The sequence below is a fragment of the Neoarius graeffei genome, chromosome 20 (assembly GCF_027579695.1).
Source record: "Neoarius graeffei isolate fNeoGra1 chromosome 20, fNeoGra1.pri, whole genome shotgun sequence".
Taxonomy (NCBI): Eukaryota; Metazoa; Chordata; class Actinopteri; order Siluriformes; family Ariidae; genus Neoarius; species Neoarius graeffei.
In genome coordinates, this window is record NC_083588.1 from 35,882,185 (window position 1) to 35,894,152 (window position 11,968).

The 11,968-nt window shown below is 42.8% G+C and overlaps 1 protein-coding gene across 1 annotated transcript in view; it reads right to left on the minus strand.

Annotated features, from left to right (window-relative positions):
• ntn1b (netrin 1b) overlaps nucleotides 1–11,688 on the minus strand; it is a 74,968-nt gene extending 63,280 nt beyond the window's left edge. The window contains exon 1 of the mRNA XM_060901591.1: nucleotides 10,133–11,688. Within this exon, the coding sequence (XP_060757574.1) occupies nucleotides 10,133–11,153 (1,021 nt within the window). The 5' untranslated portion in view covers nucleotides 11,154–11,688. The remainder of the gene's footprint in view (nucleotides 1–10,132) is intronic.
• Between the last annotated feature and the right edge of the window lie 280 nt (nucleotides 11,689–11,968).

An 11,968-nucleotide genomic window follows, 5' to 3' on the forward strand; every position in this document is an offset into this window, starting at 1 on the left:
CACGTTGGAGATGTAAAACTTCTGTGCTAGTGAGTGACTGTGACAATTTGTAAATAAACATGGCCACCAGGTTTGCTTCGTTAAATACGGAAGATTTTGAGAGAATTTTGAAAGCGAAAGATGTGTTGAACGCCTGCTTTTTTTCTCGTGGTATATCAGATATATTCCATTCAGCTAGCTGAATGGAATATATCTGATATACCACGAAAAAAAGCCAGCCAATATTATTTAAATGTCTGTGTAAAAAGAACGGGGCAGTGTGATTCCTGCCCCAATGGGGCTGTAAGTGCTTGTTCCCATTTTGGATCGCTAGGTGCAATAATATCGCTACTGAGCTAAATGAGGTGTAGAATATGCTGCCCCACAACTGCACAACATCTATAAAGGTGAACAAATCAATGGAGCATTGGCTTATATCCATCAAATAGCAACAGTTTCAATGGTTGGTCACTCAAAATGTATGGAGCTGTGAATGAAGACTTTATAAAGATGAAGTGTGTTCATCTTGGTTGATGTTTATAGTTGTGTTGTGCCCCACCTGCCCCTCTTTATTGAGGCACCAGTTTATTGTGTGCATTTACTGCTTGCAGCCCTGCGTTTGTAAATTCCTGATGGTGCTCTAAGTCTGTCTCAGTAAGTTCAGATTAGGGCTTTAAATCATTGATGCTTGAATTTTGATTTATGTTTGGATTTTGCGTCCACCTGGTACTCCTATTTTAACTGTCACAAGACCCAATACCCAAACTGTACTGTATTTAAGGCCCTGAGCTGATGGCATTAATTTAGAAATGTCAGTCTATACGCTGTGTACATGTGCTGTGTATGGATGTATGTGTATATTGTCTCTGGCAAAAGTGGTTGGGAACACAGCAGGAGACCCAGCAAGAGGTCTGTGGTGTTGAGAAGAGTGATGAAGTGTGTACTATGTGTGTGTGCTCAAGCTTGTGTGTGTGTGTGTGTGTGTGTGTGTGTGTGTGTGTGTGTGTGTGTGTGTGTGTGTGTGTGTGTGTGATTGTGCATGAAATATGTCAGCTCACTTAACCATTAATCATTTCCCAATCTTCCTTTTGCACTAGCAGGCACATAAACCCACAGACACGCAGGGTGGTCCTATCAGCAGCCATATGACTATCAGTAACACACACACACACACACACACACACACACACACACACACACACACACACAGAGAAACAGCACCAGATATGGTACATAAATGTCTAAGCACAGAAATGAACGTGAATCATTGCTTTACTATCTTCTCACATAAACCTACTTACCACAAACCCCAATTTTATTTTCCCCACTTTTCTTTCTGTTGACGTTGTGGCTGTCTTGTCTTGTGAGCCCAATGGAAATGTGTCACTTAACTCCACTTATACCACTGAAAGTGTGTGAAGTACACAAATAATAATCTCAGAAAGTCAAACAAGCACTTTTATATATGAAACCACATATCGATACTTAAACTCAGGAATATCAAGAGGAAAATTACTAACAGGATTATCATCTCTGTGTGTCCTCAGCAAGTGAGTCAAATGATGACTGCTGGGGAAAAGTTTTTTTATGGTCATATTTTGATATATTCTACTACTTCTGAATTGAAATCTCTTCTAATCTCATTATCTCTAGCCGCTTTATCCTTCTACAGGGTCGCAGGCAAGCTGGAGCCTATCCCAGCTGACTACGGGCGAAAGGCGGGGTACACCCTGGACAAGTCGCCAGGTCATCACAGGGCTGACACATAGACACAGACAACCATTCACACCTACGGTCACTTTAGAGTCACCAGTTAACCTAACCTGCATGTCTTTGGACTGTGGGGGAAACCGGAGCACCCGGAGGAAACCCACGCGGACACGGGGAGAACATGCAAACTCCCTGAATTGAAATATGTTTAATAAAAATACATTTATGTTTTCTTAAAGCAGAGAGTCAAAGTATATCACCGACAGAAAAACTTAAAGGAGATACACAGAACCATGGCTTCAATTTTTGTTTATAAATGCCTTGAGACCTCAAGAATGGCACAGGAATAGTTTTAAGCGTTAACAATAAATCTAATATAGTAATTTTTACGATTAAAATGATTCATATAGGTAGCGGTCGGAGTGAATGACCTTGACATCTGTGATGTCACAGCAGGAAGGCTATCGGTCTCATCGCCATTTTCGCTATACTAAAACACAGAGCTGACTGCAACTCCGATCCTCCATTTTGAGCTAATTTATCACCATGCCACGTAGATGTGTTGCTGGCGGGTGCAGCAACACGACCAAAGGTGGATTTATGTTGCATTCATGGCCCAAGAATTTTCAAACTGCAAAGATTTGGATGTGTTTTGGGAGAAATTCACGAGCACATTTTACTGAGGACTCGTACAAGACCTCTGATCTGTTGAGGAGCGTTGGCGATAAGCCCGTATTGAAAGAGGGTGCAGTGCCAACAATTAAAGGAAAAGAAAACTACAAGAAAAGGAAAGCAAGTTCAGTTGCACCAGTTCTCCCGGCGCGTGAGCCGAGCAGTAACGGTGGAGTACTCAGTATGGAGAAAATGGAGAATGAGTTGACCAGTCGTCAGATTTCTCTGCCGGATATGCTTTTTTCCCGCTAGATATGCCTGCCTCAGTAGCAATATCTTGCCCTTACGTGGAAGAAGCGAATGAACATAGAATTGAATGAAGAACTGAAAGTCAGATTGTTTCAAAACAATCTGCCACAAGATCGGCCTTCAAGAAGTGAGAACACAGATGGGTAAGATGCGACTCTCATTTGGTTACATAACAACAACAACAATGCTCGTTGTTTACCTGCATTTAGATTAATACATGTAACTTTCATTGTGTATTTAAGTTACCGGTATAAGATTATTTAATTTGCTTCAGAATGTGATTGTCTCAGTTCATCTGATTATTTATCTACGTTTTATCAGTAAAAACGCATGCATGTATGTGTGTTGCATAAGTTATAACACCTATCCTGTTTTAATGAGAGTCACATGAGACTGTCAGTTCAGTTCCATCCAATTCTGTAGATGCCTTTGTTCTCTGGCTTTATTTCGTAAGGTGGGGGCCTCCGTGGCCGATGTGTTACTATCGGATTCACTTTACGATGGTTTGAACTGATACGGTTCTACGTGTATAGCAGTAGCATGTACACGCACTTCAATTTCAGCACTATCACAGTCAGATGCATTACTATCTGAGGAATCCGAAGAATCTCCAATAAATTTGAACGAAGAGGCCACTGCAACCACTCTCGCCTGCCGAGTCTGGCTTTGATCTATAGCTGTCAAAGGCCTCGGCCTTAAAACCGGTTACCGCCGTGACGTCATGCACTCAGGGCTGGCTGGCTCAGCAGGGCAGCTCGAATGCCAACTTTGCAGTCGATTTTAACTCTTAAAAAATATATATTTTTTTATTCCCATTTATGCAGCATAAAAGAGTCAAGGATGGAGATACTATCCAGTCAGAAATGTATTTTAAAATAAAGGTTCTGCGTATCTCATTTAAGAAGTGATTTTTCCTCGTTTGTCAAGAATTCAGCCATACAGGCACCTGACGGGTTTTCCCAAACCGCTACACATTCATGACTGGCTGCCATTTCCCTAATGTACGTTATTTAATCTGTCTTCAAAATCAGCCCAAAGGTGTGCCCTGCTCATCCCTTTCGTGCCGGTACGATTTTATATGTTCAAAGACAAAAATATCAACTGCTTATCACAACTGACATCTGATAAAGGACAAGTAAAACAATACTTTTTTTCTTTCACAACAAGAATCTGTTCATTGCAAGACACTGTAATGAACCAGCCAGATAAAGTTTCTGAAAAGTACAGCAATCTGACACACGATACAAAATACAGACTGATCACAAGTATTAGACAGCTACGCAACTTCAAACATAACAGTGTAAAAGTCGTACATCTCTCCGGAAAGGACACGGACCATCCCTCCTGACCACACTTAAAAAAGCAGGATTTCTCTTAAAGACGCAGTAAAGCCGTTTGGCTTGTACGTCGTGTCTGTGTTGAATTATGAGCTCAGCAAAACAAAATCGCAAAAACACGCAGCTCTTTGCCCAGAGGACTCTCAGTTCCACCTGGGTTTAGATTTGGAAATCCCGAAATACATCTCTTTTGCACCCCCCCCCCACCCCCCCCCCCCTATTTGCCCTGTGTGTTCGCAGGCTCAGAGCTTAGTGATGGTAAACAGCTCCTTCTAAATCAATATTATGGGGATGCAGAATGAGAATCCTATAACAAAGCCTGTGGTTAGCGTACAAATTCAGACTATTCTAAGTTTTTTTTTTTTTAATGTATGCTAATGCAAAAACAGTTCAATGTGCTTTATTCAGTGCCCAACTTGCAACAAAATAGAAACATAGAGAAAGGTCCTCGCTGAAAACCTTGTAGCTGTCTTGTGTATTTAAGTGTCGGCTCGCAGTATTGTAGCTGTCTCAGCCATTCAAGCTCTCAATACCCCAAACGCTGAGTACATGTTTTCTCCCTTAGCCTGCTAATGTGCTCATGTTCTCCAGTGGCTGGATCAGTCGCCCCGAGCCCCTGTGCCAGGAAGTCAGTGAGCAGTCTTTGCTGGCAGTGAAGGCCTGATGGGGTATTAGTAGGTGTCTAAATTTCCATGTGGCCAAGAATCGCCAAATCTGTGTCAGAATTTACTCCCCAAAAAGCTGACCAGAAAGCCACCTGCTTCCGATTAACAACTCAGTGTTTGACTCTCTCTCTCTCTCTCTCTCTCTCTCTCCCTTTTCTCTCTACTCCATATGTTTGTTTTCATTTTTGTCCTTTTCCCCCCCTTTCATACCGGCCCATTTTCTTTTCATGTCGAGACAGCGTTCAAGGATGACAGCAAAGCATTTTTATGTCAATTTGCTAAATTTCATTTCCTGTTTTTGTGCAATGCTGAAAGATGTTTTTTTTTTTTTTGAGCCACGCTGTCAGGCAGAAAACACACTTCCACTGCAGATCTTTATGAAATGAACTTTCTGTATTGTGATTGCACCATAAAGCAACAGGAAGCAGTTTAAAACTTCCTAAAGGATTTGCCATTAATGCGTACAGCTTGCGAATATGGCGTTAGAACACTTTAAATTTAATCCTGACAGCTTACTGTCCATGTGCATATACACACAGAAACACACAAAGGACTGCACTAAATGTAATGTCTGGCAGTAGAAGGCTGCTATGCTGGAGAGTTTTGGATCCACGTGGTCCTGATGTCATCTTTTTTTTTTTTTACAAAATTCTTTCAGCTGGCTTGTGATCCAATATCAGCACGATGAAACCCACAGATGCTCCGCAGACCCGCAATTCCCAACGAGTCGACCCAGATTTAATAGAAACCCCTTATGTTTCAGTTACTTCAATAAAATAAGTGCACTAGTTCAGTTTACATACACACCAACTGCAGTTTCTGAAAGCCTAAGAAATGATTAGGTTCTATTCCCCGAAATGCATTCATTTCCAATTATATAAATATAACTTGTGCAATTTTTTTTTTTTTTTACAAAACAGTGGTGTACTTCACTATAACCGCACTGTACAAGGAGAACAACTGTGGATTAATGCCAATTAAGAGTTTACAATGGTGAAAAAAAAGGACAAAATCCATAGACCACCGTGCCTGGTGTCTATTTTTAGGGCTGAACACAATGCTGGTTTGACTGGGAGAAAAGCCAATTTGCTACTGATATAATCATGGGCCCTTCAAAACTCCATTGCTTGCAGTGGACATGTTTGTGCACACGGAGGGAGACTTCTGTTTAAGTTGATGGTAACCAAACGTCCTCTCAAATAAACACGATGATAAGGATGCTCAGGCCCAGAGTCTGAAAAGTTTTTTTTTTTTTTTAAATTAAAGCCTTCTGAGAGAACGTGTTCAGAAAATCTCATACTTACATCACGACAAATTATTGCTATTTTCCTCCCCTCTGATCTCCTATGGAGGCTGACAGATATGGTCTCTGTGTGGGATAAATTATTTTCCTTTGTGCAAGACCAAGGGACAAATTTATCAGGCACAAAGGCGCCTGCAGCTCTATTTACCCCAGGGTGGTACGCTAAGAAAGCATACAGGTTGAGCCAGGCATGTGTGTGATGTAGTTGGCGGATTGTCCCTCGTTCTGGCGCTCATAGTGTGTACACAGACAGAGTGCCGTTCACTGAATGACCTGTTTCTGGCTCAGGAGCATACAAACATATCTATGAGATGGTGAGCTATGCTGGTGGTATTCGCCCTACTGAGTGCTGAGACTAAAATATCAACTATAATAGCACACAGGACAGAGTCAAAAGAGGTCAATTTCACTATGGGTGTCAATGATGGTATAGTTACAAGGGGAAAAACTCGAGAGGTAATACAAAGCTAAAAGTTCTAATCCCACAACCCATATTAAAATCAACTGGGTTAATAATAATCATAATAAATGTCATAAGTATGTTCCAAAAAAAAATCCAATTATAGATTACGTAAGGAATAAAACACTACCAGGCATACTGTTCTAGGAAAATAATCCCCGACAGGCCAGGGTAGTGGCAAGTGAGTTGTTTGCTATAGTATATATATATACAGTATATATATACAATGCACGTTAATATAAACCCAAATTTGAATTACAGCTGGCAGCATGCTATTATAGTAAATTAATCAACACCTTCCGATGAATCAGATTTGATGGTTCAAGAGCGTTGTGGGAGAAATACCTACAAACCCTAAAAACCAAGCAAACTACATTTTATACAGTGAAAAAAGACGAGCTTATCTTTGCACATTGCGGGAAAACGATCTGCTAGATGAAAACACAGTCTGTAAGTTTAAAGCAAGCTGTTATCCTTGATACCTTTTTATGGACTCGTGTATGTATCTCAGGGAAGCATTCTGCGCTTTGCACATTCTTTCCTAATATTAAAAAAAATCTACAAATACAAAAGGAGTCATGGGAACAGAATAAACTGATATTTTACAACACTTACACGTATTAAGTAAGGTTCCAAATTTAGACTTTCACACTATGGCCAAACCATTTCATTGACCAATCTATTCTGTTGGAGTCCACAAGATTGCGTGCAAAAACCAGGCAGGAATGTTGATCACCATGCAGTTCTGCAAATAAAGGTGCCCCCATATGCCAGTTCACGGGAATTTTACTTTGTTATCCTTACACTCATACCTGCAGCTCTCCCGATGAGAGACACTGACACATTTCCCTCCAGCGCAGAGCAGGAACCCACTGACTCTTTTATATCTAATCAGTAGACTGTAGCAGCAGCCTTCAGTCTTCCAGCTGGGTCTCTCTCTCTCTCTCTCTCTCTCTCTCACAGTTACAAGATCATTCATGATAGCAAACCTGATTCTCGTTGGCACATGACCAAGATACACTGTCGATCTTAATGGTGACAAGGTAAAGTGGGAAAAATTCAGAGACTGATGGACAAGAACAGATACAGGTCTTTAGTTAAAAAGTTTCAAGGCTGACCTGAGAACAACTTGCTCAGTATTGTTGTCAGTAATGTAACTAGAGAGTAATATCACTTGCCCAAACCTTTCATCAATGCACAACAGTAGATCTATTAACAGTCTATTTCACTCCCTTCCCTATAGAACATGTTATACATTTGATCAGGAGAATCAACAAACCTTCATTAATTCTTCTCCTTTTCAGATATTATCTCACATCTTATCAAGAAACACAGCCCCCCACTCCACCACCACCACCACCAGTGCTATTTATTTGGCAGAAAGTAGCAGTTTATTCCTTACATGCCAAAATGTCAGTAACGCTGATATAATCTTGGCTTCAATCTGATAAAGACACCTGCCATGGAATAACAGGACACGCATGAGTCCCTGTTAAAACCTCTGTGGTGCGAAGGTTTCCTTCCTTAAGAAAAGCCACAGACTAAACGTACAGTCTTACGGCAGATGACCGTGTTGGATGAAAAAACTTCCTGTTTTTTTAATTGCCACCTTTGTGTTACTCAGTAATATAGGAAAGCAATAATAATAATAATAATAATAGCATGGCAGGGACGATATCAAATGTATAGGCCCTTCAGCGATTACTCACTCAGCTTTGCAAGCAGTGGCACATACAATCCACCACAATGTTACACGGCATTTAATATTCCTTCACTAGCAGTTTCTATCTTTTATTCTGCTGCTGAAACTAGAATGGATTATATACCTAGAAGGCGAATTATTAACCCATTTAGTTTGCGTCAAATGAAAAATAAGTTTTCAGTAGCCAATGAGGATTTACAGTGATTGTATTTGTATTGTAAAATTTCATACAAGGAAATGAACTGATATTTTTCTGTTTTTGCAAACAGGGTATGAGTTCCTCTCTCTCTCTCTCTCTCTCCGTGTGTGTGTGTGTGTGTGTGTTATAAGAAATAAATTTTACATCCTCTTGGTTAAAGCATTTAAGTAAACCCTGCTGTCATGTGTTTGCTCTGTGTTTAGACCAAAATGTTCTGTCCTATAAGTGTGTGAATGCTTTATGCACATTTATGTAGATTTGTCTCATTTCTGTGTGCTCGTTAACTTTTAATTGACTTTTTTGTTGAATTTGTTTGCATTCGAGGGATTTCAGACAAACGAGCCTCATTACATTTACCAAAGCTTTCCATTTTAAAAGATCACCACGAGTTATATTGGGTGAAGGATGCTTTTAAATCCCTGCACTCTTAGAAAATAAATATATATTATTTACCAGCTTAAGGTCGGTCCGTATCGTGAAATACCGTGACCGAGGTCTTGAAAATACTGACCGAGGCCCATATATAGATTTTTTTCTTTCCCAAATTCTAACAGAAAATGAGAGCGCCCGAAAGGGAAACCATATTTAGAACAAACCAGCTACAAGATGTGAGTGAGGACGGCCTGTACACGTCGGCATTTTTCTTTGTCGCGGACATGAAAAAGTTGCACAGCAACATGTTTAGTTCTTCGCCAGGTATGTCTTCCACCTTTCGACCTTTATTTCGGTTTCGACAGAACTTCCCAAAGAGGTCGTAGGTCATCTTTTTTGTCGCATTTTCTGCCCTTTGCTCTCCAATAAACTGCTGGATTTGCTTGCTGTTAGCAACAGTTACAGGTCTCCTGAAATGTTTTCTTTTATTTCGTCTTCATCCGGGTAGTAAAACTCACTTTCGCCGTGAACACTGTCGTTATCGCTGTCCATGCTGTAAAATTAACGCTGAGAAATGCGTAAAATAAATGGTGACAAAAAATTGCTACTATGTTTATTGTTGTTGTGAACAACTGAGTCACCAAAGGTCTGTAACCGGGGTCTGGATCGTAGGATTCTGGACTGCTTGCGAACCAATCAGAGCGTACGATTTGATGGAAACTGGACTGTGAAAAAAAAAAGTACCTTTGAGGGTAGAATGGGTTGTCACTGGTGTAGTGGGACTTATTCAATGCTACTTGGGAACATGGATCTTTTGGGCCCTAAAAAGGTGGTTATCTTGAGGTCCAGTAATGAGCCCTACATTAGTACAGATGAATGTACACTACCGTTCAAAAGTTTGGGGTCACTTTGAAATGTCCTTATTTTTAAAAGAAAAGCACTGTTCTTTTCAATGAAGATCACTTTAAACTAATCAGAAATCCACTCTATACATTGCTAATGTGGTAAATGACTATTCTAGCTGCAAATGTCTGGTTTTTGGTGCAATATCTCCATACAGGCCCATTTCCAGCAACTCTCACTCCAGTGTTCTAATGGTACAATGTGTTTGCTCATTGCCTCAGAAGGCTAATGGATGATTAGAAAACCCTTGTACAATCATGTTAGCACAGCTGAAAACAGTTGAGCTCTTTAGAGAAGCTGTAAAACTGACCTTCCTTTGAGCAGACTGAGTTTCTGGAGCATCACATTTGTGGGGTCGATTAAATGCTCAAAATGGCCAGAAAAATGTCTTGACTAGATTTTCTATTCATTTTACAACTTATGGTGGGAAATAAAAGTGTGACTTTTCATGGAAAACACAAAATTGTCTGGGGGACCCCAAACTTTTGAGCGGTAGTGTAGCTTGAAGGAGAGACATGGACTCCTACTGTATTCCCTGCTTCTGACAGTGTGATGAGAGATGTGAGGTGAGGTGAGCTTACCCACACACTCGTTGGCCTCTCTGGCTGTTGCGCGCTGCCACGGCCGGTCATAGTGGAAGGGTTTGCACCTGTCGCACTCGGGTCCCGCAGTGTTGTGTTTGCACTCGCACACCAGGTTGCCGTCGCGATCGCGCACACACTTGGACGCGTGTCCGTTACACTTGCAGCGGCCACCCACCTGCAGATCAGACACGGAGTAGAAGTACGAGTCCCTGGCCAGCTCGGAGTCGTCCTCGTTTTCGTCGCCGAACGTGTGCAAGCGGCTGAAAGTCACCTTGATGTCAGTAGCCGTGACCCAGTCCTGCAGCACAGGCGAGTTGTCAAAGTCGTGCGCCGACGGTCTGCCGTCCAGGGTGCTGAACGCGATGAGGCCGCCTGCGAGCGGCTGCATGTCCGTGTGCGAGTCTGTACAGATGGCCTCCTGCTCGTTCTGCTTGGTGATGGTGACGCGACTCGGTCGGTTGTACATCTTCTTGCACTGCGTCGAGTAGAACTGGAACGGCGTCCATGTCTTACCGTAGTCCATGGACTTGTAGATGGCCATGGATTCGGGCCGCGGCGAGCAGAACTGCAGGCTCACGTAGGTCACCTCGAACTTTTTGCCCAGTGACAGAGTAAGAGTGACGTTCTGCGGGTGCTGAACGTAGCTCTCGGACTGCCAGCACGTCAGGTTGTGCGGGTTGTTGAGATCGGTGAGGTACGCAGCCGGATGCGCTTTCTTCGGATCCGCCGCATCGCACGTGTGACAGTCCCGCGTCCGGTCATCGCCCTTGTCGCTCACCACGCAGTAGCGCGCAGCCGGTGTGCCGCACGTGCTGGACGCGCGCACATCCTTCCCAAAAGCCGCGTTCACGAAATCCGGGATGCAGCGGCGGGGGTTACCGTTCTCATCGTAGCACGGATCAGGAGGTGAGGACTGCGCCGCGAACATGCTCATACCGTAACCGCCGCCGCCGCGCGCTCCCTCCACCATTACGCACAGCGCCACCAGAGTGCTCCAAGCCACAAACAGCCGCAGCATCGTCCCTCACAAACCCGCTTCGCTTTTCTAAACGGGGGGAAAAAAACCCAGAGAAGTTTTTTTTTTCCTCCCCCTTTTCTCTTCTCCGTGCGCGCTTTCAAACTCCACAGAGATCCGATCTTCTCCGCACGGGCATGCGATCAGGACATAAGCGCAGACTCCTGTCACTTCAGCGCACGTGTTTTCGACATGAAAAGCACCACTGTGTAAGGCTCCAAGAAGTGTTATTCCAGTCTTAATTCTCAGTTTTCTTACAAATGAAACTTTTACGCAGAAAAAGGCGCACGCTTGCAGGCGACAGCTCGAACCGGGACCAGGAGTTTGGCCAACGGCTTCAAGAAATTACTGCACTGCCTTTCCTTTTCACTCCCTTACTCCCTTTCGCCCGGATATGTTGTAATCTCGCACTCTTTCCGCCGTCAACGCAGCGCCAACGAGATGAAAAAGAAAAACCTGCTTTTACTTTGCCGAGTGCAGCTTTCTCTCTTTCACACCACTGGGTCTGAGTGGGTCTCAGTCTCACTGCTGCCTCTGTGTGAACAACATCCAGTCATTCAGCTGAGTTTGAGCTCAGAGAGAAAGAGAGAGAGAGAGAGAGAGAGAGAGAGAGAGAGAGAGAAATAGGCGACACGTCAAAGGGGGCATCCACGGGCAGGTGATGAGTAACACTCAACCCACTGGTATCAGGAGAGTCCTGATTTTGATTGGGATTACTGAGACGAGTTTTATAAATTACAGTACACCAGCACTCCAGATTATCACCAGAGTGTGGCCTGTCCATTGACGAAGCTCTTCTCTTTTATATTAAAAAACAA